This window comes from Vigna unguiculata, chromosome 6 (assembly GCF_004118075.2).
Source record: "Vigna unguiculata cultivar IT97K-499-35 chromosome 6, ASM411807v1, whole genome shotgun sequence".
Classification (NCBI taxonomy): Eukaryota; Viridiplantae; Streptophyta; class Magnoliopsida; order Fabales; family Fabaceae; genus Vigna; species Vigna unguiculata.
In genome coordinates, this window is record NC_040284.1 from 22,628,158 (window position 1) to 22,655,654 (window position 27,497).

Below are 27,497 nucleotides of genomic sequence, written 5' to 3' on the forward strand. Positions count from 1 at the left end.
TATATATATATATATATATATATATATATATATATCCTTTTCATTTATTAAATTTTCATCTCATCATAAGTTCAGCTTAAAATTTAGGTTTAGCCATTTTTTCCATATTCAACTCTATTATGCACAAATGTAAATTTAGTTATAAAGCACAACCAAACTCAAGCAAATTCTTTTAGCATTCAATACTTCCTTTCTGTAATTTTTATAAGTATGAAAAAAATTCAAATCATCCATTAGTCGAAAACATTTCCAATTGTGTAATTCATAAATTTGTTTTGAATTGTACAATTTAAAATTCAAAAATTTATTTCACCTTAAAGATACATTTCAGAACATACGATTTAAAGTTTTGAATATGTTTATAGATTGTATACTTCAAAAATATATTATAGATTAAACAATATAAAACGCATTTTTATAATCCATAATTCAAAATAATTTTTTGAGTCTAAAAAAATATTCTAAATTATATAATTTGAAATTTAAGTTATAAAATGTGAAAATATATTTCGGATAGGATAATTTAAAAACATATTTTTTTTAATTGTGTGATTTGAATTCTAAAAGGACATTTTACACTTTTCTACCACCCATACGAAGATGCATGAAGAAATCATAGCAGTGGGGGAAGAAATAGCCCAAAACTGAATAACATATTCGACCGATTAATTTTTTTTTTCCATCAAATCAAATGCTTTATTTTTTTACAAATACAAATTACTGAACTTTACAATCTGAAAGTTGGAAGAGCATTGGCACAGATAGACATCTTAAATCCTCACAACTAACAACCACCCTACTTACTAAAAATACATAGCATAATGGCCTAAATCTGATTAACCATCTAAAACTTTCTTACATTCACTTTTGTTGGTTCATCTTGATTTTATAAGTGCAAGTGCATTAAAAACAGAAAAATCAAGAAAAGAAAAACACAAATCACAAAGAAACTATACATCAGACTACTCAAATATTCATGTTTCGGAAAGGAATTTACTCTTGTTTGCTACACAAAGGAAATGTGAGACACCTCGATCATTAATGACAAAATTAAGTCAAGATTTTGACAAATGTATGGCTTGTTGCACATGTTCGAGTAATATGAACTGTTGATCTTTTTTTCATCGATGATTATTGAGATTTTTTTACTTTCTCTCTAAAGTGAAAGCTTACTCCAGCAGAGTTAAATTCCTGTAGAAGAATATAACTTGTCTTTGAGTCACAAACCATACTTCGTCCTTATCATGTCAGAAATATAGCCAAAGCAAACCCAAAAGAGGGATTATTTTTTATCTAACCTATGACTGTATGCACAGAGAGTATACTCTTCTATATGTATATATACACAATTGCTATTGACCTCGCTGTTGAAGCCGATACTTTCCCAAAAAATTCACTATTGCTCTCCAAACCAAAGCAGCTTTGATATGGGATTCCAAAATCTAATATTTCTGAAAAACAAGAAGAAAAAAAAGAAAAGAAAGAATCATCATCTCTGCCTCATCAATAAAAAAAATTTAATAAACAATATGAAATCTCATGAAGAAACCACATTGGAAAGATCAGAAACAAAATTGTCCTTACTTTCAAAAGTGTAGAGAGACCCTGATGATACTTATTTCTTAAATAAGTTTAAGGATGGACATACAAAGTGAGAAACCAAGATCAATATCTTTTTTGGACTAACCAAAGGAAATGATTACTTTAGAATTTAGAAGAACTACCACAATCTAAAATAAGGCATGGCCTGACAATGAAGTCCCAATAAGGCAAAAGAAGAAAAACTTACCCATAACTTCTAACGGGTTGAAATTGAGTATATTACTCTAACCCCTTTTGTATTTTACTTGCACCACACGTTTAAACACCTTAAAAAAATGGCCATCGAATAACAAACCTCTTTTTGATTTTTTTATATATTTTTTTCAAAACAAAGGTGAGGGGTAAGTAACAAATAAAATTCAAGGGAGGTGAGAGTAATATACTGTTGATTCTAGTTTTTCCTCAGTCCAAGTGAAGAAAATTGGTTGCATAGAACTTGCATAGGATCTGGAAGACTATTATTTGTCAGATGATTCGAACTAGCAAGCCATGTCCCTGGAATGTCAAATTTCCTGCAGTAACTAATATGTTAATGATTCTATTTGAAATAAATTTTCCACTATTTTTGACCATGTGAAGCTAAACAGAGTTAGTATAGGAGTTATACCCATCATAACATCTGGTTTTGCAGCATCTAAGAATATCAACAGAATAACTCCTGTATGAAATGTCAATATTCCTTGCCAAATTGGTTACCTCAGACAATGGCAAAACATCCCAAATCTTCAAAATTTGAACATAATTTGAGTTCTCCTTTATAACATCGACGGTCCAAACAAGATAAAGTGACTCATTGACCTTGTACAGCTCCAATAGTTGGGAAGAAATATCATCCACAACTCCAAGATTTATTTCCCCTTTAGGCTGACGCCAACCACTTGAAAGTTGCCTCAGCAGGGAACATATTTTCTGGCAAATCTCAGCGCTCTTAATTCTTGCCATAGAGATTAGAAAACTTTGATTGAAGCAAACCTATAATAAAGTCACGGGAGTTCATGAAAACGGTAAAGCAGTTTAAGAATTGTCAGAAGACTAGGACAATAACCGATCTGGTATGCATTTATGATGTGAGAAACTTTTTGTTTTAGTTGGAAAAAATGTTCTCTGTCTCTTGTTATGTATGCTTTAAAGGGTTAACTTGAATTCTTATGTCTTTTTCAGTATTAAAAGTAGAGTCTCGAGAACGATTCTAAGGTCCGTTACCTTCCACCTTGCTTTCCTGAAGAGTGGAGAACTCAAATGCAGTAGATCACCAACTTGACCAAGATCAATAATGGAAGTTGTAATAGCATGAGATAACCTATCATCTTCGTCAGCATTATGATAACACCCTCGAGACCTAGCATCAAGGACTATTCTCTCCCAAATAGAGCCACTATTCATCAAAGTTTCCCCATTACCTACTATCCAAAGACAATACCTGTATAGATAAGGAACAGGACATTCATGATTACAACACATGTAGAACAAATAGCGTGTATAATAAATGGGAACATATCATACCTTGCTCTTGTTAAGGCAACATTAGTTCTTTGAAGGTTAGAAATAAAACCCACAAATCCCATGTTATTATATCTTACAGTGGATATTATTATCACATCCTCTTCACCACCTTGGAAACCATCAACAGTGCAAACCTTCACGGAAAAATTATGATCAACATCACCACCAATCCTTTTTCCAATAGCATCTTGTATGGCAATAACCTGAGCTTTATATGGAGATATAACACCAACACTAACAGTCCGTGTTCTAGAAACTGATTCTGTAAAGAGTCAATAGATGATAATTAAAATCCAAACATTACAATAAAAGTTACCATTCATAAATTACATGATGAAGAACTTATCACAAACATTTAGAGTTCAGTTGGTTACTTTTACCCGTAGTCATATTATAGATCACATAATAAAATTACCTTTGTAGAGCTCAAAAACAATCTCAGATACCACAGCTACTTCCACCCTATTTTTCCTGCTATTCCCTTCATCTAATTCATCTTGTCCATAAGCAACATTTATGAAAGAGTAGAACTTAAACATATCACCACATAGAAAATGCTTCTCATAGCTTCTTTCTTTGACCCTTGGAGAATCCAAAATCTGTTTGTCATAGAATTCCATATTTGGAAACAAGCTAATGGATGGATGCATTCTATACTGAATATTGAGAAACTGTTTTTCATGACCCAAGAGGACCAGCCTTTCAAACAAACTTCTTCCGAACCCTGCCTTGCTGGAAATCTGTATATTCATAAAAATTTCTATATGTTGAAATATTTTGTCCATGAATTTCATAACAGAGCTAAAAAGTGAGACATAATAACGAACATGCTTGCACAGTCAGGAAAACAGGAAATAACAAGACTGGAACACACCTCACTTTTGACTAGGGCAGGCAACTGTTTCTCGTCTCCAATAAGTACAACATGACGAAGACCAGGAAGTTGTAAAGGTATATTTGACTCACATTCTTTGAGTTGAGCAGCTTCATCAATAACTAACATTTCTAGTCTACAGTGTTCTACTGCATGCAATCTAGCAGAGCTCGCAGCAGTACAAAAAAGCATGCGAGATCTTCTGAGACAAAAGTTTTTGATTGAATATTCATCAGTAAAATCAGGAAGAACGAAGATATTAACAAGAGATTTCAGCATTTTAAGGCATTCTTTCCTGGTTACACCCAACTTAGCCTGCCAAGTACAGCAACTAGCTCTACTTTGATCAATAGTAGATACAGAAATGGCATCTTTAAATTCGTGATCAGTAATGGAATTGTTTGATAAAACTTCTAAAAGGACTTCAAGCCGATCAAGACATTCAAATAAACTTTTGATCGCTCTTAATGAAATAAAAGAAGTTGGCAAATGCGTACACATATCCACTGCAAATGTCCTCATCCGCCTCCAAATATAATTCAACTCTTTCGTGAAAAACTCATGAAATGTCAACCTTTCTATTTTGTTCTCACGGAAAAGAAGATCCTTCTTCTCCTGCTTATCATATTTGCTTTTGTTTGTCTCTTTAAAAGACAATCTGTTTTCTCTTAAAGTTCTATTAATTATTTTCATCCACTCATTTTGCTTACAAATTTTGGGGTCCTGCGACATATTTATTTTCTCTTGATTTGTTTGTTGACTTGCAATTACACGTAGTTCATTCTCTTCTTTCAAGCAGCCATCATCATCGATCTCATAATCCCTCTTTTCATCACACTTTAAATATTCATGATACTGCTCTTCAGGGATTTCAAGTAACCGAATTACCAGTTCTAAATGATGTTTCCAACCAGACAAGGGTGCAAAGCACCTGGCAAGAATATTTACACGGTAATCAAGAAATATATCAAGAAGATCATCTCGATCGTCAATACTCATCCGCTTTCTGTTGCCAAATAACACTATGTCGCCAAGACCATAAGTGTGATAATCAATGGAGTCCATCACTAGCCTAAGAAACCTGGAAGTCACTTCCAGCACAGCCACATTAGTTGGGGCACAAGTAAGTGTTCTGCATTTCCGCTTGAGGAGGGCAAATAGTAATGAGCCAACTGTTTTTGTTTTCCCTGTCCCTGGAGGGCCCCAAATCAATTTCACAGTAATTTTGTGAGAGCACTCCCTTGCAGCTAAACAACTTAAAACTCCCTCTTCTTGAGCTTTGTTCAAATCGAATGATCGAATAACAGCACCAATATTTGACACATCAATAGTGTACCTTTCACTAGAGAAACATTGAGCACAATTTCCCCCAACCTGTCAGAAGATGCAACATTTGAAGTACTTAATCATCTATCCAATCAATAAGGTTATCTTGACAAGGTAATGGAACAAAATTAGAGGGTATATACAAAGGATCTAGCTTCATCTGCTAACCAGTTGTACAGTTATACCATGAACTAGACATTGCAAGGCATATATATCTATGGTAAAAGGCAGAGAATAAACCATTGCTCTTACAGCAGGATCAGGTTGGAGCAGTTGTTTGATCACATGGATATCTGGACCTTCTGGATCCGAGTTCAGTGCATTCCATATACGCATATTTGTTGTTATATTGATAAGATAGGCAGCAAAACCATATATGCCATATACATATCTGCCATCCTCCTGCCAGTACATTTCCAATTTAATGGGATTTGAAGCTAGTATTTGAACCTCATAAACATCTTCCTCGTCTTTTTTCTTTCTAACCTTCCCAATTAAACCAATAAGATAGGAATTTCCATGCTTGTTCAAATCATCTATGCATTCTGGCCTTGTATTAGTCAAAGTAAAAAGTTGTCCAATCTCAGGCTCACATATATCCCCTTTTCTATCACTATCTACCACTGTTTTCATTTCTATCTGGTATAACAAATCCTGAGGAGGTTTATAATTTTCAGAAAAAGCAATGTCGGTTATTTCATACACCGGAGCCTCTGACAACATCTTCATGCTTGAGCATAAATCTGTACGAGTTTCCTCAATAAGAGGAAAAGTAAATGATTTCAAATAGTGAGCTACGGACAAGAATGTCTTTGGAATTTGCCTCACCTATTAAAACGTACAGACATAACAGCTTTAGTATCTCATTATATGCAAAAAAGGTAAGGAGCTTCTAGTATGCAATGAATGTTGACTACACAATCAGATATTTATCAACATATTAGAAAGATGTAAATCCTCAGTACTAACCAATAACTGCATGCAACCTGTAAGAATTATTTTCGTTTACACATGACATAACTCATTAATCCGTAAAAAAATCAATATATAAAAAAGAAGGAAAAACAATATTTTTTTCACATCAAAGAACATACTCAATGAAGAATCCTCAAGCCTGTTATGTACTAAAGAAACCTCAGGTAGCCCTTGTATGCGTGATCAGGGTGATCACACCTACTTATAAATGTATGATGCATGGATACAATACTTGTATCAAATACTATCCGATAGGGTGATACGATATGTTTATTTTTGAATTGCCAGGTTACTATATGTGACACTTACATATCTAAAATGTATAAAAATTCTTAAAACATAATGTATATATAATTGCAATTGCGTGAATGCAAGTAAAAACACATTTCTCATACATTGTAATAAAAACTATAACCTATCATCATCATAAAAGAATTAGTGCTTCATATATAAGATACTTCATCAATAAGTCCTGGCAATGTTAGAGTACAGGATATCGATATGTGACACATATTCCCCTCTAGAAATCACTATATATTGGGCTCAAATCAAATGATCCAGAATCAGACAGTCCACTTATGTTGTCAAACAAATTGATTCACACCTGCACCAAGAAACAATGTAAAGAGGAAAATTGAATTATTACACCAACACTAAGGAACTTTGTAAATACCAAACAAAACCCAACGCATACGACAGACAGCAAGTTAGTTGCGTAAAGCCTACTAGCCTAACTAGACAGTAGCAACAAAAACACTCATACACTGAAAAATTCCATGGGAGGAAACTTCAAAGTTTTAAAGTGAGAATTTACAGCGTAATTTAACCTAAAACTAACTACGGTGAGTTCAGGAAAAAAAAAACGTCATAGAGGAACAAATGACCATTTAATAAAGCTAGGACATGAGTAACCTGACCTTGTCTATGTAAAGATCATTGTTGAGTACATCCTCAAGAGACCAAGATAGTATCAATCTCGAAAAACCTTCACTCGTTTCCATCACTTGGTTTCTAACAAAAATTCAATCAGATTATCACTCACTGATACAGAAATTCGTTGATCAATGCGGGAAAACGAATAGACATGAATGTACCTTTTGAATTTACCGGTTCGGAGAGAAGGAACAATTGCCCTTGCAGAGATAACAGAGAGGTTCCAGAATTTTACTCTCTAATACACGAGGCAAAACACACGAGGCATGACAATTGCCTAATTTATATAGAGATGTCATCTTTTTTGGTGAAAGAGGTTAGAAAAAAAAAATTATCGAGCATTCAAAATTTTATAGAAGAAGGAAATATCCAAATTGGTAAATCAAATCAGTGTGTTTTATGTACTATTGAAAAATTTAATTGCTAGAAAAGTATGTAGGTATTAGGAGTTATTTTGATAACTGACTTAAAAATTAACATATTCATCTTCTAAGAACTAGTGGAAAGGGATATGTATTAAATATGTCAATTCCGGGTAATTATTAAATTATGTAGTGATTAATTTTACTTTGGGAATTGAACTTTTTGATTTATAAAAAAATTGATAAATCCAAATAAAATATATTTTTTTATTATTATTGACTTTGTGTAATTACTTAATTAATATAAGTTAATAACAATAAAATATGTTGTTTATACACTTTAACGATAATGACACATGTATGTATTCCTTTTAGATTATTTTTGGAATGTATTAATTCAATTCTAACAAAGTTGGGGCAATTTCTTCTTCAGCTTCTGGAGTGTATTGTTTCTGGCAAGAATATTTTTGTCACAAACAAAATTGGACCGAGTGTGAAGTTAGTTTAAGGGGTGCGGAAACAAAAAGGCCCTTTTGTATTGTATATCATGTGCAAAAAAAAAAAATGTTTAGTCTAAGCCCAAAATTATTTTCTGGTATTTGTATTATTTTATTAAGTTATAACATATGAAAAAAAAAAAAAAAACATTTATGAGCCGTGTCTTTCCCGTTCCTCATTCGTTGTTCCAAACTCTTCACCGCCCTTAGCTTAGAAACTCCCATTTGAGCCTTCGATCTCAAATTTGAATCGGGTAAGTTAATTTCCCACTTTCGAGACTTTAATAATGATTTCGAAGTTCCGGTTTTATATTTTTCCCGTTGGATTTCAATTTGATCGATTTCATCACTTTATTTCTTGCTATGTTGTAATCTATGGCTTTGCTAGGTTTCAAAATTATGATCTTTTGCATTGGATTTCTTCTGCGGCCGATTTCAATTTTTTGAATATAGTTCTTGTTTGGTACTGTGAAGGGAACATAACAGTGGGTGGTTGCTCCGCAGGAGAAGGTGTTGCATATATATTTGACTGTGGAAGATGCACCCTCCTTTAACATTGCACAAACACCCAATGTGCGCTGAAGTGAGTTTGTTTTATCTCTCTGTTTAAAAATAAACCAAACTATTTACTATTATTAATGTATTCTTAAATAGATATTGTTGTTGTGTTATTGGTGTACTTGTTGTGTATTGTTAATTTGATGCTCATAGTTTTGTCATGGGATAATGGTTAACTGTAGGATGTTTGGTCTTAATCTAGTGTTTCTGAGTAAATCACCTTTGCAATGTAAACTTTTAATGGCTATGTGGAGTTTTATGTTGGATAAATGGAATGAAGCTTTGATGACAATACTTAAAAAGCTTCAATCTCCTTTCATTGCCTTTGCAGTCCACGGTGGACTTTAGAAATTCAGATTTTACTAAGCTACTATTTAGTTTAAGATTTTATTTCTACTTTATTTATTATCTTCGGAAGTCTGTATGGCAAATGGGTAGAGTGAAGACAATTTTTATTTGTTTCTGTTTTTACTTTTCCTTGTATAAGCTTTAGAATACGGGAAATAAAGTAAAAATAGAAAATAAGGGCAAACTTTTTCACTTGGTCCTGAATTTCACTGTAATTGGTCTTGCAAAGGTGAAGCAGTATAACTTTAATTTAGACTGTGCGTTTATGCAGATTATTGAGCAGTTTCAAAAGTGTCATGTAGAACATCCAATTGCCAAATTCTTTGGCGAATGTACTGATTTGAAAATAAAATTGGATCGCTGTTTCAGAGCAGAGGTGAACCTTTTTCTTTTCTTATATTTTATTTTTTTGTTGTTGTTTGTTAAGGATCTCTCTTTGTTCTCCTAGAAAGCTTTGAAGCGGAAGGCTAATTTTGAAGAGAGCAAAAAGTTAAAGGAACAGTTGCGAATTTTGAGGAAAGAAAATGCTGCAAGCAGCAGTCAATAGAAGGATTTTTTGAGATGTAGAAAATGCCAAACTGTTCTGCAAATTAGAACATTTTATACATGGCCTTTATATGATATACTTCTTACAGCCTTAAAAGAGGGTTGTTACACACGACCATATTGTTTGAAGTATTTTTTATGCCCTTGCCTGCTCTGTCTTTATGCTACTCAGTCAATAATCATTGATTCATTATGCGTGCTGCTCACTTACATGCATGCTACCCAGTCAGCATTACATGTTTGTTGGCTGATGTAATTAGGATTTAAACTTGGAATCAGGGAGTAAAAAGCACTCATAAAATGTATGGTTTCTAAGGTTCTAAATTTGCTATGACTTGACAATGAGCATAACATGTTTGGGTTCCACTGTAGACAGTGAACCAGAATGTTAAAGTACCTATCCCTGCATGATGTAGGTGGTTATGTATATAACTTCGCTTGAAGATTACTTTGCCTTGGGAACATTATGGCTGTTACTGTCAACTGTTTCTTTTAATGTCTGTATTATTTATGCGGTTTACTTTATTAGGTGAAGACAGATATCAGCACCATGTTCTTTCTTTTGCCAAGAATGGGCACTCTGTAGCACCCAGGTCTTATTTTAGATAGATGTTTTTTAGTATTTATAAGTTAAAATTGACTTGTGTATTTTTAAAAGATTAACATCTCTCTCAAGTTAAAATTAGCTTCTGTATTTTTTTTAAAAGATTTTTGTGCATTCTTAATTTGAACATGAGAAAAGTTTTATATGGTTTCTTAACTCTTGCTTTTTGTTGGCTTACTACCCTCCAGTGCTGCGAACATTTTCCCTGTATTTTTCAAATTGTAGTTTGTTTCTTTGGTGAAGGTATTCAAAGGTAAAAATCGAAAGGGAGTATAAAGAAGTTATCACTCATGCCATTTGATATAACTTTAAAATGTTCTAAAAGATGATGTGATGCCTAACTTACGTAAATCTAATTCAATCTTCAATAGACGCACTTAGCTCTCAATAAAGCATATCATTCTCTAATCTTCCGAAACTAGCTTAGACACAACCAGACACTCACTGAGATCCTAATTTCTGATCTTAAATCCTCTAGTCGGCTGTAACTACCTTAATCATTGAAAAACGAACAAAAGAATCTAAAAGAATTGGAAACCTTTTGGAGCAGCAAGCAACTAAGTAATTAAATCCATTATTAATAAGAAAAGAATATTTTTTTAATTTAAACAAACATTACATTGAATCTTAAACATAATGTGCGAGCATCCAAAAAGGAGTTGAAATTCCAGTTTCACGCAGTGAATTTTTCCTTGTTTAGCTTTTGATCGAGTTTTCCAAGAGAATGCTGATAACTTAAAGCAAAAATTGTGGTCATAAGACAAAAGGAACAAGGAATACAAGTTCGAATTTGATAAGCAAATACACAACTTTTGAGAGCTTCACTGGGTTGAGTTCCTATTTTGTGCTGCAATTCTGTAGGTGAAATTTACATCCAAAGTAAACATTATCATAGGAAGTACTATTAACTTGGCAACATTCCACCCAAGCAACTGTTTGGTTAAAACTTTCCATGTACTTAATTCTATATTAACACTGTCTATGTACTTTGATTAAGGAAGTGACTCCCCCTTCGTTTCCGTTTACTTACGTGCGTGAGAAAAATCGTTTCACGGCATCAGTGACAGATATTGCCTTTGTTGCACTCTGGCCAGTCTTCCAGACCTTGAATTCTAAGGGTATTGGAGAAGTTTCCGTCCAAAGTTTGAGTGCAGACATTGTATAGGGTCCTCCTGTTTCACCAAAGGAACCTATACAATGCCAAATAGAAATATCAGGATTCTCTTGTTCATCATCGTCACTTAAAACGATGACACCTGCAGTAGGATTGCTCAATTCCTTGTCTTCCACTGGAATAGCTGAGGTACATGTATCCTGTTTGTCATTGACACTTGCAACTGAAATGCTTTGCTTCTCCTTTATTCTTTGTTCAGCATCCAAGGTAACACACAGATTTCTGCCATTTATTATAACAGAACCAGATTCAGTGTTCCTCAGTTGGCACAAGCCATATTTTGCTGGATAGTTCAGATTCAAAGAGTTTAGCCTCAGGATCATCTTACCTTGCTTTTGAGGTAGAAGATTGAGGCATATTCCTTTGAGAAGTGTCTTTATATTGGGAAGCAGTACTGGCAACAGGAAAGGTTGTGCCCTCTTGGTTTTCCTTTACTGGAGATTTTGGACCTAAGCCATGAAAATTAACAGAGTGCATATTGTGAGGTACATTTGCAAATACTGTCTACATAAATTTCCTCACATAACCCAGAACAAAAAAAAAGGTCACTTTTTACAGTAAAATGCATACACGTCTACAGATTGCTTAACCTTGAAATGATATGGTGGGCTAAATATAGGAATGTAATAATAAAAGGTTCATAAAATACAGTAAAAGAAGGATTTGGTTGTTTAAAACATATAAACTTAAAACTGTGTATTTAACTTCTAATGTACAATAGTTCATAATAAAGACAAACTTCACCATATATTGGTATAGGACAATGAACTTTTAGCTCCCTTAATGGTTAATGTTATCACACTACAGCTGTACAGGGATGCAAACCTTTATTTTAAGGTTCTAGTATGACTTTCAATCATAATCTTCCACATATACCTTGTGCAAGGGCTTGAAATTCAACTAATGCACTAGAACGAGATACTTTATCTTATTTTTTTTACTTCTCCATATTAATAGACTTTCTCTAAAAGATATACAGTACCAAGAGGTAGATTTTTTGTCAGTATCAAAACAAGTATATCAAGAACATACTTTTTGTGGGAGATGAAAATTCTTCGGGGGCGGGGGAGGACTTAATGTATTAATTGTTTACGTAGATGGTATAGTTGTAACTTGAAATGATTAGGCACCAGGAATGGAAGTCTTAAAAAAAAAAACGTTTGACAACAAAATTTGAAATTAAAGAGTTAGGCATATTGAAATATTTCTTGGGTATCAAAATGACTCATTCCCGTCATGGTATTTTCATCTCCCAACGAAAATCTGCTAGAATTATTGGATGAAACTGGTAAATTAGGATGCAAACCAGTAGAGACACATTGCACAAAATCACAAACTTAGAGAATCAATTGAAGATGTAGCAGCTGATAGACAATCTTATCATATGCCAGTTGGAAAATTGATCTACTTGTCTTACCCTAAGCCCAACATTACCCATGATGTATTGATTGTAAGTCTGTCCATGCAATTCAAAGGACACTCATGTCTGAGTTGTTATCACATTTTGCAGTACTTGAAAGGATCTGGAAAATGAATTCTATTTACAAGGGAAATGAGATGATCTTGGAAGCCTACACAGATGTTGACTATGCAGGTTCTCTATATACAACAAAAAGATCTAAATCCTGATATATCACTTCTCTTGGAGGAAATTTGGTGATTTGGGGGAGCAAAAAACAAAATATTGAGACAAGATCAAGTGCAAATACAAAGTTTAGAGCAATAGACTTTTGGATTCGTGAAATACTATGGTTAAAGATAATTTTAAAGACTTGAAGATTGATGAGAAGAAGCCTATGAGACTGTATTGCAATAACAAGTTGGCAATAAATATTGTGCTTAATCCAATATAATAGAACTAAATATCTTGAAATAGAAAACATTTCATAAAGGAAAAGTTGGATAAGTAGTAGACTTTAAGCCTAACTCAACCTCACAAAACCAGCTTGTAAGGTGAGATTTGCACCCACTTATACACTATAAACTCGTCTTATCTCTAGTCGATGTAGGACTTCCAACACATCCCGTCGCGTCGAGGTATATACATCTCATGTATGGGACTACACATTAATGTGTGGTCTGATAACAGCTCGATAGTGCTAAAATAGGCTTTAACAATAACTCTGATACTATATTAATTCAACCTCACAAAACTGGTTTGTAAGATCAGGTTTGCATCCACTTAAATACTATAAACTCATATCTCTAATCAATGCGGGACTTCTAACAAATATGATAGAACTAAAAATGTTGAAATAGAAAACATTTCATAAAGGAAAAGTTGGATAATGGGACAATTTGTACACCATTTGTATTCTCTAGAAATCAACTTAGAAATCAACTTACAGATGTAATGACGAAAGGGCTAAGTGGTGCCACATTTCAGTCTACTGTTAATGTTTCCTTGAAATATGTCGGAGATAATGTTTCCTTGTTCAAATTTAATTACATTCCATGATAGGAGATTTAATTACATTCCATAATAAGGAGGATAAGTTGACCATATAGTTTAGATTTATTGTACAGGATATCCTAAATTACAGGGATAGATTGTGTCTATCGTAAATCAGGAGTTTCCTTAATCAAGTTTTCTGTATTCTATTTAAGGGCAATTTCTCTCTTTTGTGAATATTATCAGTAACAACTTTTTTGAAAAAATTGTATGATGTAGGCACCCCATAATATCAAAGTCCCTCTCACTACCCCACTTTTATTTAAAGGTACCACTCACAACTGTTTGTAACAACCATAAATGCTCTTCCTTTAATTACCTAATCTCTCTTCTAGAATATACTTCTAAGGTCCATTTGGTAGAGTAGAAAAATAAAGTGGGTGAAACTAAAATATGCAGATGGAAATAAGAAAGAAATAACGAGAAAAGTAAAGATATTTGGTTGAAGGGAAATAGAAAAGAAATAATGAGATAAATAGATAGATTAATAGAAATAGACGAGATATAGAGCGAAAAAACTCTAGTGAAACACACTGACTTTCTAATTCTCTCATTCCTTTTTCTATTATACCAAACAAACCTAATTTTATCCATCCCACCCATTTCCAGTCCCTCCCCTCCAGCCAAACCAGCCCTTAATTTTGGAACCTCTGGGTACCCAACTCATGCAGAAAAGTATCTTCATTGGTCGTGATCTCGTCCATAAGAGAAATAAAGGTTCTCCAAACGGATACATACACACTGACGTAGTGTGTATTTTCTTGTAAAGCTACAACAGTTATATTTTCTTGTAAAGCAACAACAGCTATATCCTTCTTTACCAAGAGCATATAAATCACATTTTTCAGCACATGGATTAAGTTTAGGCCTAAAATTTACTGTGACATAAACAAAGATAATACAACCAGATTGTTTTGGGTTAGTCAGCATGTATTCTTCGCCTGGTTAAGAGATTTGAAGCTATAGTTGTCAACAGAATCAGCACAGAAGTACGATTTTATTAACTAATAAATATGATGCTAGCAAACATGATAAGCCAAACAAGTTCAGCAAGACCATTCTATTGAAGAATGTTAGGATAACCAGATTAGAACTGAATTCCTATTTTAGTTAAAATCGCAGAGGGCAACTATTAAATTTTTTTTTTTGTCAGAAGGTATGAAACTGATTTTCAACCATATCGACGAAGTTTTAAAATAAATTTGACACATCAGACTTGTCAGACATAAAATAAATACAACACTTGCATAACAACATCAACCTGATTTACATACTATTGTCTGGTAGATATGTATTCAAAATAACATATATATGTAAAAACTAAAAAAAGAAAGTAAAGATAGAAAAACATGGCAAACCTGCAGCATATGTTCTATTATTTAGGCAATGAGCAAAACCAATGTGTTTGGAATACTGTCCGACAGAGTTACAAGTCTGTCCACTGGCTAATTCTGACAAGCCACCTTGCTCAAGTTTATCTCTTCTTGGGGAACCGTCTGGGGATAGTGTGGTACCAACTATTTCAGGAATTACTTTTGGCATGTCATTTAATAAACGTGATTGCTCGAATTGTGTCTCAAGCTTCAGCCTTTGATCTAAGTACTCAGAAAGCGTACGGAAAATGGTCAAGGATCAAACTACTCACACAGAAAAGATCAAACTCCAAACAGAGAATAAGACAACATTTATCAAAAATCAGCTTAGTTTACAACTCCTCTCTCCCACTTTAAATCGATTGAGATAGATATGCTTCATCAAGCATTAAAATGGAAAACAACTGAAAATACTTTGACCATTAGCCACAAATTTGAGGCATCAATAAAAAAAGTAAACCATGAAAGGATATTCTCTCCTCCATCCCTTTTCATTTGCCCGATCAATTAGGTTTTGTAATAATACTAACTTCCTTGGGATCCACTGTCACATAAAGCAAAACATAAAGACAAACATCAGTAAAAATAAATTATACGCGTGGTGCTCTTTAATAGCCTAAAAGAATCAGGTGTTCAATAATGTTAACATGCAATTAGACATACTAAGCATAAAGAATTAAAGTAATAATTTAAGGGCAGATTTTAAAATTTAGTTTGCATAATATGTTTAGTGTCTGCTGGCATGTGCTTAAGCGAGTTTTATAATTACAAGATACAATCAATTCTAACCACTGAATTTTGGAAAATAGTAATTAATAAGCTAGCCTTTGTTGTTGAATTTTATGATGCATAGACCGTGTTTATAACTGCTAACCTACACGAAAATTGTATTGTGAATTGCATTCTATCTTTATAATCACAAAAGGGACAAACAATATTGATAAGTACATACGTACATGCTTTATTATATCTTCATGTAGACTTCTAGCTTTCTGCTCAAGCTCCAGCTGTCAACATAAAGAGGTGGTTGTCATCTGTTGGTCACATGATGGTACTATGACTAACTAACAAATTATATTATTCTGCAAATCAAACTATAGCACATAAAACACATAAAGACCATTTAATCAGTATAGTCTAGACTTACTAAAGTATATGTTTAACGGCCCTAAACTAGAATGAAAGACACAGATATACTGTTGAAAATCAACACAAAGATACACGGTCTCCTTTTACCGAAAATTATTGTTTTATCATTCATGAACATGAAATAGAGATGACAAAGATTAAAAAGATTAGAAATGGTTTAAATTTTGAAGTCTAATTTAGTTGAAGTTCATGATTCTATTATCAAAATTGAGGGATGTTTTGGCATGAAAGACTGGGGTCCTATCAACTTGAAGTCATTAAATTTCATGCAAGATAATTCGGGATAAAAAATCTTGGAATATCATTTTTAAAGATATGAAGTTAAATTAAATGACTATGATGACAATGATTTAAGCCAAGAAATTAAAGGAAAACTTGTTGGTATACTGACTGCACTCCCGGTTCGTGGAGTTAAAGCTCAACACATGACAAATCTCAAGGAGTGTGTTAAAGTGATGAGATTTTTCCCTTACTAGAATTGAATAAGTTTTAGATAGAGAACTTGTTATTGTTGTAGATTTTATCTTCTTCTTTTTTCTGTTTAGTTAATTAATTTAAATTTCAAAGAAATCTAATGGTAGGTTACATAGTTTAGGAACATCAAATTGGTCGTGAGCATATACATTCTCGGTTGATGATTATGTTCCTCCGTTTTTAATCTTCTATTTTGTGAGATTGAGTTGGACTTTGAAATAAATATCTAAAATGATGCTCTGCCTCAGTTTCTAAATTACAGTTTACAATTCTAAAAGCTAATCGGAAGAAATTACATTTGACGAGCTCAAGTCTTCAACGGCAAAGGTAAACTGGGTTACGTGACTGGAGACTCTCCTCAAACAGGAAAGACCAACCCTTTGCTTCATAAATGGATGTCAGAAAACTCTCTCATCATTATTTGGCAGATCAATTAAATGGAGACAACAATTTAGAAATCATATTTAAATTCCCCCTCCAAAGGCTTCCTTACATGCAGTACTACTGCTATTCTATAACAAAAATTGGTTCACCATTTTATTTGCTGAAAACTTCAAACATAACCAACACATTGCAGAAAAATGTTAATTAATAATTTATCATCAAACTCAAGATTTACAGTTCCCTTAATAAAATTTAAACAGATCATTGAGCAATGAGCATAGTATTTATTATGGTATGCACTAAATCACTAATAAGTCATACAAACTAACCACGGTAGGCTGTTTGAGCAGACCGTTTCTCATTCTGTGATACAGATCTTGACATTCCTCCTGCATAACATCAAATGTTATAATTATGAATCCATGGAAGGAAACTGTTGCTTACTTAGTTCCAGTGCCTATAAGGAAAGGAGAAATTAGAGAAAAATCTTATTACCACTGTATTCATACCTCAGAAAAGTCATCATCTGAAATTTTGGAGATAGGTACATTTTTTGGCACATTAGAAAGCTGAAGCATAACTTCCTTGTTGGTTTCATCATTGTTTAAAGGTCTGTTTATTCCTGTAATTTTGCAGATAAAGAATGTCAACTATGCATGTAAGAAAGATGGCTAGTATAACAGCATCAGGAATGTTGACCTTCCACAGCAATGTACTGTGCCTAAAGAAAGAACAAAGTAAAATATGCTTGAGATTTTATATTTCATTTATATTTAGATATGCGTTTTGAATACAATGGATGACTCGGGATCTTTTTCTTCCAATACAAGAAAATTAGAGTCAAAACTATATGCATGGTCCACTAATTCTTTTAAAATATTTAAAAAAATGAAGTTCAAGATAAAGTTATGATGAGTTTAATCCAATTAATTCCTTTACATGTCTTGTCAAAAGAAATAATATTATTTAATCGAGTATAAGAAGCAGTAGATTTATTTTGAGTAAAAATAAATAAAAGGCAGTCGGTATATATAATTTTACATAACAAAGCATTTTGCACAGGATCCTCTATAATTTTACATCACAAAAGTAGTTTATATACCTACAGTTCTTCAACTCATGTATTATACACATGCTAACTAGATACAAAACAAGAATATCTTACTACTAGCTGCAACAGACATGTCTATCTCTTCATTACATAACATGAATTTTAAGGCAAATTACATACCAAGAAATTTTTTGCATACTTCTGATCCCATTTCAGAAATAGGATCATCAAACAATTACACTATTAGCAGTTTATTTGAAAACCTTTTTGCTGCCAGCAAAAATTAACTACTTTACTTCCATTAAAAATTGAAAAATCTACCAAGTACTATTTCAGTAGTTTGAAGAAGTCAAGAGATAAATTACCTACAACTTGCACAAGCAGATGTGAATTCTTCTGTAAATAGTCATTCGGATCAGTTTTGATTCTTACAAAACTTCCTAGCACTTTGCCATCAAAAGTTTGTGGTTGCTTTGAAAGTTCATCGACTAAACTCCTCTTCAAGTAGACAAGCTTGAGGTTCGAACTAACTATTGCTGCAAAACAGCTTTGATGCCCTTCAGAAACTATGTTTACATTATGAGATTCTGTACATGAAATCGATTTTCTCTTTCTTGACAAGTTGGATGGTTCATTGTAATCCCTATCTTCAGAACTGCTACTAATATCGTCCATTTCTTGACAATTCTCAGCAAAGTGTGGTGCCAGAAGATTTTGCATCCTGTTTTTGTTTACGGATTTCCTCCGCAGTAAGGATATCAGCAGTGCATCGCAATGTATCTTTCTCTTTTTCTTAGGGTCAAAAAGATTGTTTTCTCTGCAGTACTCAATAATGATTGAAGTGACATCATGTTCAGAAAGTTCATTGCTCGTGTCTTGGCCTATATATTCAAGAAATTCTATGAGAGGTCTCGAACCCCATCCAATAAATTCTTTTTTCTTATCTTTCCCACTTCCTTTCGTTGATTTTAACTTTCCCAGACCCTTCTTTGTCCTCCCCGACTTTGATCCTGCTGTGTCACTCAGGTCATCACAATCAGAAACCATATAGCTACTCACGTCTTCGGAATCACCAGTGTCATCTTCCTCTACACCTATTTCATCTGGATCCAAGTCACATTTGCTTTTGCCATTCTTAAAAAATCTATGGGCAGAGTGTACATGTTTATAATTCAGCCCTTCTTCTTTTTTGATGCTTTTATAATATTCTGAAAATAAGAATTCATATGTATCTTGATCTTTGAAATCTACCACTTCCTGTTAATAAAAAAGCATGAAAAAATAAAGTGATAGAAAGAAAATAAAATTGTTTTAATAGTTCCAGAGAAAGATAAATGTTCTATACTAAATTCCAAGTTCCCATCAAGAAAAAGTAAAATAAGCATGTCTTAAGTTAAATGCGAAAATACTACACTTGACCATAGTTTAAATTTTAAAATTCTATAACTAGGCATACATTGAAATCTTATCCAGTCATGAAAAATTCTCCATTCATCAGTATGCATCAAGCATCCAGCCATAAAAGACCATATGTTAGTACTGATTATAATTTCTTAGTTAAAATTCATCAAAACTAACTCTACAAACGTAAGATTTCATTTTCAAGTCTCATTTCATACAAGTGAGAGGAATGTAAGAAATACAGATTTGGTTCCTTTTAGTGTTTTTCATAAACAATTTTTGCTTTTAATTAAAACAATAACAATAAAACAGTTCCAGACTGTGCTTCCAAGTTTCTCTTCAAAATAAATAGAACAATATTTATTTTTAAAAAACAGGCAAAAACACAGAAAAGATGTGCCTCTGTTAATATTACTGTCCCAGCTTAACAACCTGTGTAGTTTTAATAGCCATTCTTGTCACTTGCTAGTAAAAAAATTAAACTTGTATTTTTCCATTAATGGCAATTTTCCATTTTGTTTTCAAATTTAGGATGTCAAATACTGTCACAATTTGTCTTCCTTTTACCCTTGCTGCATATAAGATGTGATTGAAAACAATCTTACCCCGTCAGAATCAATACTAGCATCATCTTCAATTAGAAAAGCAAGTTTTAAGCAGTGTCTGCAAAATCCTTTGTTCCCTTTGACAATTGTAAAGTCAGCATCATAAAAGCATTTCCCACAAGTAGCTTTTGGACAGCAAAAACACTTAATCTTAGACACTTTATGGCAGAGGTAGCAAAAATGTGAACCTGCAAAAAGAATTTATTCAAAAGTCCTTCAGTAACAAAAGGATCAAAAGGCATTCTAACATGGTCTCTTAAACATGAACAGAGAGAGGAAACAGGGGGTAGACGCATTTATAGCTATGCATGGAAAATAAATTGACCGTATACGAGGTTTCTTAGGAGTTGTAATACAGATAAACAGTAGTTTTTTTTTGCTTATTTTTTGAGATAATCAAGCAATGTAGACTCTGACAACAAATAGTGTATAAGAGAACAACTGAAGCATCTGTGCATAATTCCCAGATATATAAGATGAGTAATTAGATCTCAAGGTGGAATCAATTGCATAGAGAAAATATATTTGACTGTCTTCCAATAATGGTAGGGTGATAGGCAGAAGCAGGGCTTACTACAAGTCCATTCACTTCCGTTCTCCAAAAACGAATCATCTTTATCCACACAACGAGGATGATAAGCTTTCCGGCAACCCCTTCAATCAACATGGGTTAATTAACAGTCAAAAAGAAAGTCTTTTCCAGAGAATAAAATGATACAAGATTTCAAATTGAGATCCACTGTTAATTACACGCACACACACGATTGAAGAAGATTTCAAGTAAACCACAATTTTACCAACAAAAGGTAAAATAAACAAAGCCTAAAGTATGAACAACTTATTTTTTTAATACCTCACAATTTTCTGTGTTTGCTGCAAGGCCAAATTCTTGGTATAAATTAGAAAACAGGTATGAAAAATTTGATGCCATTTATAGAAGCAGCAAACTACCACGGGTCAAATTTATGTACACACTTCATATTTCCCACAAAAACAAAGACCCAAGTGAAAAGTCACAGCACTCTGTAAAAAATTAAAACAAAAAAAAAATTAAAAAATAAAGTAATTAAATATTATGTTCTTTTTAGTACAGATTCATCTGTCACTACCAAAGGTTAAAAAAAAAAAATTAATGTAGTATATAAAAGATTTGTAAGAAATTTATATCTGCTTCATTTCGAAAGTGTCCCAAGAATAAACAGTCTTCTTCTCATTCATAGCTCATTCTTGTATTTTAAAATTAAAATTTCATCTCTACAACTTACACTTGTTTGGGAGTTGAAACTTACCCATGGTCACAGACCATTAACAACCCTCCATCCTTGCACATAAAACACCAGTCCTCAGTATCCTCGGTCCTTGTCTTCTTCTTCTTCTTCTTTACGGTCCTTGTCTTCTTCTTCTTCACCATCTTGTTTCACGAAAATAAAATAAACAGACTCCAACAACTCTGCAAAATGTAGCTGAAAGAAACCAAAAAATCAGATAAGAAAATGCAGTACTAAGAAAGACAAAAAAGATGAACTGAACGTAAGAACAGACCTGAAGATAATGAAAATTTCAATCTGTAAGAAAGCTGTGAGTAAATTCTGAAGGCATTGGTGAGGGATGGAGGGAGTGATCACAGTGAGAGGGTGAAAGAGTGAAAGAAAAGTAGGGCACAGAAACCGAAGAAAGGGTCTGAGTAGGATTTTAGTGGGACACATTGAGTGTATTTATTATTATTATTATTATATATACAAATTGGAACCTTACATTTTCTAAATCAAATTATTTTCAATAACTACAGATGTTCTGACTCATCTTGGTTTTTCTTTTTTTAGTTACAAATTTAATAACGCGGTTTAGTCCAATGTTATTATTATTGCAAAAACGTGTATCGCATGTTTTTATTCAAATTTTACTTAAAAACTCAGTTCTCTTGAAGAGTTAAAATTTGGAATCTTTTTGTACACTTTTTTTTTTCTTAAATTTAATTTTATAAATTTTAGTCCATTTTATAATTTTGACTATTGTTTAATTTAATAGTGGAAATCATATAAATAAGATGTATTTACATTTATGGTATGTTCCGTGAATGAAAAAAAATTGAAAGTTGTTGTATACACAGGCATCTGATATTATTTCTCATTTTAAACAATTAATTTCCTTCTTATTTTAAAAAATTTGTCTTTTCCGAATTAGTGAAATTGGTACTACTATGGTACTTTTGGTAAAAAAATAAAAATAAAAGCAGAGAAAATAGGTGAAAATAAATAAGTAAAAGAGTAGAATAAAAGTATATGTTATTTGATCGAAGACAAATGAAAAATGGAAAAAAAAATGTCTTGAAACTATATTATTAGAAGTAAAATAAATTAGTTCAGTTTATTTATTAATATTAATATTTTTATACTATTTATTTTCTTAAGAATAATTTATTATTAATTATTATTTTTATTATTTATCGTTTATTATTTTTATTATTATTGTATACAATCGTACTATATTATATTTTACACATTGTTATATTATATTTTATATATTGAAAGGAATACCTTAAACAAAAGTGAGAAGCTCTTAATATTTTCAATTTCAATAACTATTTAAGCAACCTATTATGATAAAAGCAACTTTTTTTCTCTTAAATTTCACAAGTTTTATTATTTCTTTTTCCTATCACTTCCTTGGCATTTCTTCCTGAATAAGCATTTATTATGCTTGATAAAAGAAATAAGATCCCAGAAGAAGTATATATATATATATATATATATATATATATATATATATATATATATATATATATATATATACACTCCCAAAATGTGATTTTAATTTAATTAAAATTATGTTTATAATATCTGTATTATAATTTTTTTAAAACTAAAATTATACTAAAAACATTATTTCAATTTAATTAAAATGATATTTTTTCATGTTATTTTAAACTTAAACTAATTTCTTTCAATATGATATAGAACGTTTCCTACAATTAATTAGTTTGTTTATATTATGTTAATTGTGAGAATTTTCTATACCAAAAAATAGTCAAATCAATATGATAATTATAAAAACAATAAATTCACCAATTAAATAATAAATAAAAATAAAGAGTATTTTCCCATTATTACTTTGACAATGTTTAGTATTATAAAAAAAATTCACAGCATTAAATATATATAATTTTTATTTTTCTTTTAAAATTGTTTGGAATTAGATTTTTTATCGACGTCAAATTTTAATTATTAAAAAATATGTATCAAAATAAGTAAAAAAGTTGTAAAATAGGTTAAGTTATAAAAGAATGTCAAAAACTAGATTATGTACATTTTATATTAAAATAATAAGTCTTAAAAATAAAAGAAATTTCTCTTCATGGTAAAATAAAGAAAATATAAAATATGTACTAATATGGATACAATTCTGAATGTTTTTTTTTCTTATTAAAAAATAATGATCCACCACAAAAATTCAACAAGTAATTAATGAAGATTCTTAATAATGTCACATGACTATGAAGAAAATTTAACAGTAAGGAAATCTTAAAATGAAAAACTACATTTAATTATGCATAATACAGTTACCTTGTGTTTGGACGAGGTAATTTAACAATTCTAAGAAATTGAAATGTATAGTATTTAAAATTCTTGTAATTGAATTTTCATCATTTTCTAAATAACTTGTTTGGATAGGATAATTAGAATACCATACATTTGAATTTCTTGTTTGGATAAGACAATTGAATTTCTTATAAAATAAAATTTTATTTTAATAATATTTATTTCAATGTATAAAATTTTTAAATTAAATTTAAAAAATAGTAATGAACTTAAAATATTTAAATAATATTTAATAGTTCAATTTAAAAATATTAGCCAACTTTTTAAAATTAATTAATATTAAAAATTCTGGATCAACAATAATATAATTTATATCAATATCGATTCACTCTATCAAAGAAATATATTATTAATTACTAATTACTTCATTTATAAACAATAAAACAATTAAGTATAAAAATCACAAGCTTAATATATAACGTAAAAACACAATATCATCAATGTGATATAATTAACCCACAAATATAACATAAATCCATAAATTGATATCACAATTAACCAAACTCATTATCCAAAGTTATGATGTCAAGCTAAATAACATGTTAAAACAAGTGTTTTCTTATTTAATATGTTTGTTTTATAATTTTTCCACATCCAACTAGTAAGTCTTTCAACACCCTCTTTAGTTCTCTTTAACATCCTGTTTCAGTCCTCTTCAACATCTGCTAGATCTACAAAAGTGCAACAAAATTTATCAATCATAGTATTGTACAATTAATACGAATATGCAGCATACTTAACCAAATACCATGAAATTAATCAATCACAAGAAAATATATATTACATACCATGATTTAAGTTGTAGAAATATGTATTAAAACATAATCTTCCTTCTGCTCAATTGGAAGGGCTCTCACAATAGCTAATTGTTTTGGCATGTCAGCTAACCATTTAACAACTTTAGTCCATTGTTCCTTAGTAAGATTTGGCATTAAACGCACCTCATCTAGCACTTCTTTGATTTCATTTTCATCAACCTTTTCACCATATACATGTGTCAATCGCCTAAAAGACTCAGCCACATCTTTCATTGAAGCAGTCATTAGCTCTTTTTCACTAATCTTTCTCCTTTGAGATTGTGTACTAGTAGAACTTGAAGTAGATTGTGCTTTTCTTTTTAAGTTAGAGTTTGGTTCCTCCAAATCTATAGTAGCATTCAAGTCCTCCAAACCCACAAAATTTACTTCAGTTACCTCTTTACTCATGACTTCATCAGCATCCATAGCAGTTTCAGCTCCATGACCAGTAGCTCTATCTTTAGCACATAAATCCACTATATCATCCCAATTTGGAATTGCTTTGAATCGAAAATGTCTAGCCTCCTTATGCGACTTGAAAATGAAAAGGAAGAAGTCAATAATAACACAACTACAATTCCATACAAAGGAATTAGACCATACAATCACTGTTTACTCAAAGATATAATGGCATATAAAAAAAACAATTGCTACAGGATTGCATGTAAAAGAGTACTTACAATGACATATTCATTCCATACATTTTCATCACCAACTGTAATCATGTGTTTGGTTCCATCCCAATCAAATCCACTCTGACCAAGGATGTCACTTACAACTCCATACCATGATCTCCAAAGTTTGATTCGATTTTTAACATTCTCCCAAGTGACTTGGACTTTGAAGTTGTTGGATAACACTACAGCTGCAGCATTATATGCAACTCTTTTCCAAGCTCCGTCACTCTTATTGCCCATGTTTCTTTGATCTCTTAATACTTCAGCTAACACACGTTCCATCTCCAAATTCCATGAAAAATAACTTCTTGTTTCATCATTGCTTCTTTCTGTCATGTTTTTTTTACCCTTCATATTTTCTTAACCTACACATAACAAATAACTTGCAGAAGTGATTCTAAAAGATAAACAAGAAATTTACAAAACTTATCAATTCAAGCAGAATTCTTAATTTACTGTGATGATCATAAAGATCATGAAATAGCAGATCAAGTTTTGGGCTAGAGCAGTGGCTTCAAACGTACACCAAGAATGCTGAGAAAACCCATTAATTGGAGCAGTGGCAACAGTAGATTCAGAAGATATTCGCACTATATAATATGGTTGAAAACAAGTACAAGATTTTGAACAATACTTAGAAAACAAAAAGACATAAAGAAATCAAAAGGAAATTGCTAGACATTTCACTTTAATAGCACATGCATACCTGAGAACTTTCATATATTATTATCATAAGCAAAAGCAAAAGAACATTTCACTTTAATCGATCCCACAATCTGCTAGAGTTTATCATAACTGTTAGAAAACTCTTTCCTTTTTAGTGCCAGGGTACCATCTGTATACCAATTTTGTTGCTTATATAATAATTGAGTTTTTAATAGGCAATAACATTGGTGTGAAATGGGTGTAGAGTGATTAATCAAGGAAAAATTACAATAATCAAGAAATTATAAGAGAACTACTTATGGACTAGAGTGGAAAAAAATATTCAAATCAATACATAAATTCTCAAGATGTGTGTATAATTATTTTTAAAAGTTGTGGTAATTATATTTGATAAGGTTTAATAACAAAAGAAATAGCAAAAGAAAGACACTAATACACTACAGAGAATAGAATGTAGTGTTTAATAATGACACTAATAAAAATAGATTAACTTTAATATTGATCTCAAATATCAGAACTACAAACAGTCAGAACTAAATGCACCCATATTATGCTGTAATCCTAAGTTCCTAGGTTTTCATTTATTAACTAAATTACGGGAATCATAGTTACTGCGACTTTTGAGGCTAGTATATTTTCACATTCATTTTATAGAGCATTTTTCAAAGCAATTACTTAATTTAAACAATGATTCCCTTGATTTTTCAATCAAATTTTATATATAAACTTGTAAAAAGCCAAATCCTATTTTTATAGTTTTCTTAGAGACCATTTTTGCAGTGAAATAGAAAAGTATTAATCTATCAGATATATATTACTTTATTGAGTTTCACAATGGCAAGACATATATACTTTATCTTTCTTTTAACTTTACAATAATTATAAAACATCATCAAATCAGATATAGATTACTTTATTGAGTTTCACAATAGTTATCTTAAAAGTGATATCTAGCATGTTACGATTTCTGATTGAGTGAAAGTGTGAAAAAAAAAAACGTTTTTCTGGAAGGCAAATAATAGTAATATAACTGTAAGATGCTACTATAAGTGAACACATTTCAGCAACAAGTACATGACAAAACACAACTCCGAGAAAAACAACAGCCATCCCACTTAAGCAAACTAGCCAGATTCAAAGAAAAATTCAAGAAACCATCGGTCACGAATCCTAAAAGAAATATCATCTTGGCACAGCAACATGAGTATCTAATACAACCCACCACACCAGACCCAAAAACATCATCAAATCAGATATAGATTACTTTATTGAGTTTCACAATAGTTATCTTAAAAGTGATATCTAGCATGTTACGATTTCTGATTGAGTGAAAGTGTGAAAAAAAAAACGTTTTTCTGGAAGGCAAATAATAGTAATATAACTGTAAGATGCTACTATAAGTGAACACATTTCAGCAACAAGTACATGACAAAACACAGCTCCGAGAAAAACAACAGCCATCCCACTTAAGCAAACTAGCCAGATTCAAAGAAAAATTCAAGAAACCATCGGTCACGAATCCTAAAAGAAATATCATCTTGGCACAACAACATGAGTATCTAATACA

At 31.7% G+C, this 27,497-nt stretch overlaps 4 protein-coding genes and 1 long non-coding RNA gene across 12 annotated transcripts; 2 read left to right on the top strand and 3 right to left on the bottom strand.

Annotated features, from left to right (window-relative positions):
- Positions 1 to 834: 834 nt before the first annotated feature.
- Positions 835 to 7,564, bottom strand: LOC114188754. 5 transcript variants are annotated; one of them, XR_003605441.1, is made up of 11 exons: positions 7,375 to 7,564; positions 7,198 to 7,291; positions 5,558 to 6,133; positions 3,980 to 5,353; positions 3,521 to 3,845; positions 3,106 to 3,367; positions 2,806 to 3,022; positions 2,210 to 2,574; positions 1,790 to 2,114; positions 1,299 to 1,451; positions 835 to 1,191 (listed from the first exon to the last, which is right to left on the bottom strand). XR_003605441.1 is itself a non-coding variant. In XM_028077387.1 (10 exons), the coding sequence occupies exons 2-9, from the start codon at positions 7,279 to 7,281 to the stop codon at positions 1,994 to 1,996; spliced, it is 3,324 nt and encodes a 1,107-aa protein (XP_027933188.1). In that variant the 5' UTR covers positions 7,282 to 7,291; positions 7,375 to 7,564; the 3' UTR covers positions 835 to 1,451; positions 1,986 to 1,993. The 5 variants fall into 5 exon arrangements, 1 of the variants encoding a protein (XP_027933188.1); XR_003605443.1 differs by adding an exon at positions 6,739 to 6,884 and having other exon boundaries at positions 835 to 1,451; positions 7,375 to 7,543; XR_003605442.1 differs by having other exon boundaries at positions 835 to 1,451; positions 3,106 to 3,361.
- A 638-nt stretch (positions 7,565 to 8,202) lies between these two features.
- Positions 8,203 to 9,676, top strand: LOC114188756 (COX assembly mitochondrial protein 2 homolog). Of its 3 annotated transcripts, none has more exons than XM_028077390.1 (4): positions 8,203 to 8,326; positions 8,547 to 8,655; positions 9,250 to 9,354; positions 9,427 to 9,676. In XM_028077390.1, the coding sequence occupies exons 2-4, from the start codon at positions 8,611 to 8,613 to the stop codon at positions 9,523 to 9,525; spliced, it is 249 nt and encodes an 82-aa protein (XP_027933191.1). In that variant the 5' UTR covers positions 8,203 to 8,326; positions 8,547 to 8,610; the 3' UTR covers positions 9,526 to 9,676. The 3 variants fall into 3 exon arrangements, with proteins under 3 accessions (XP_027933191.1, XP_027933193.1, XP_027933192.1); XM_028077392.1 differs by having other exon boundaries at positions 8,205 to 8,326; positions 8,577 to 8,655; XM_028077391.1 differs by having other exon boundaries at positions 8,221 to 8,326; positions 8,461 to 8,655.
- Positions 9,677 to 10,863: 1,187 nt separating this feature from the next.
- On the bottom strand, positions 10,864 to 21,887 carry LOC114188755 (uncharacterized protein At5g08430-like). 2 transcript variants are annotated; one of them, XM_028077388.1, is made up of 13 exons: positions 21,734 to 21,887; positions 21,481 to 21,654; positions 20,766 to 20,845; positions 20,192 to 20,379; positions 18,551 to 19,442; positions 17,644 to 17,756; positions 17,464 to 17,523; positions 17,047 to 17,133; positions 16,084 to 16,134; positions 15,601 to 15,671; positions 15,113 to 15,366; positions 11,631 to 11,751; positions 10,864 to 11,524 (listed from the first exon to the last, which is right to left on the bottom strand). In XM_028077388.1, the coding sequence occupies exons 2-13, from the start codon at positions 21,600 to 21,602 to the stop codon at positions 11,155 to 11,157; spliced, it is 2,409 nt and encodes an 802-aa protein (XP_027933189.1). In that variant the 5' UTR covers positions 21,603 to 21,654; positions 21,734 to 21,887; the 3' UTR covers positions 10,864 to 11,154. The 2 variants fall into 2 exon arrangements, with proteins under 2 accessions (XP_027933189.1, XP_027933190.1); XM_028077389.1 differs by lacking the exon at positions 17,047 to 17,133.
- LOC114188757 lies at positions 17,492 to 17,930 on the top strand. Its single transcript, XR_003605444.1, has 2 exons — positions 17,492 to 17,678; positions 17,771 to 17,930. It is a non-coding gene; the product is annotated as an uncharacterized LOC114188757 (long non-coding RNA).
- Positions 21,888 to 24,584: 2,697 nt separating the features above from the next.
- LOC114188536 lies at positions 24,585 to 25,600 on the bottom strand. Its single transcript, XM_028077109.1, has 2 exons — positions 25,268 to 25,600; positions 24,585 to 25,121 (listed from the first exon to the last, which is right to left on the bottom strand). Exons 1-2 carry the CDS (start codon positions 25,598 to 25,600, stop codon positions 24,585 to 24,587), a joined length of 870 nt encoding a protein of 289 aa, XP_027932910.1.
- Positions 25,601 to 27,497: the final 1,897 nt, after the last annotated feature.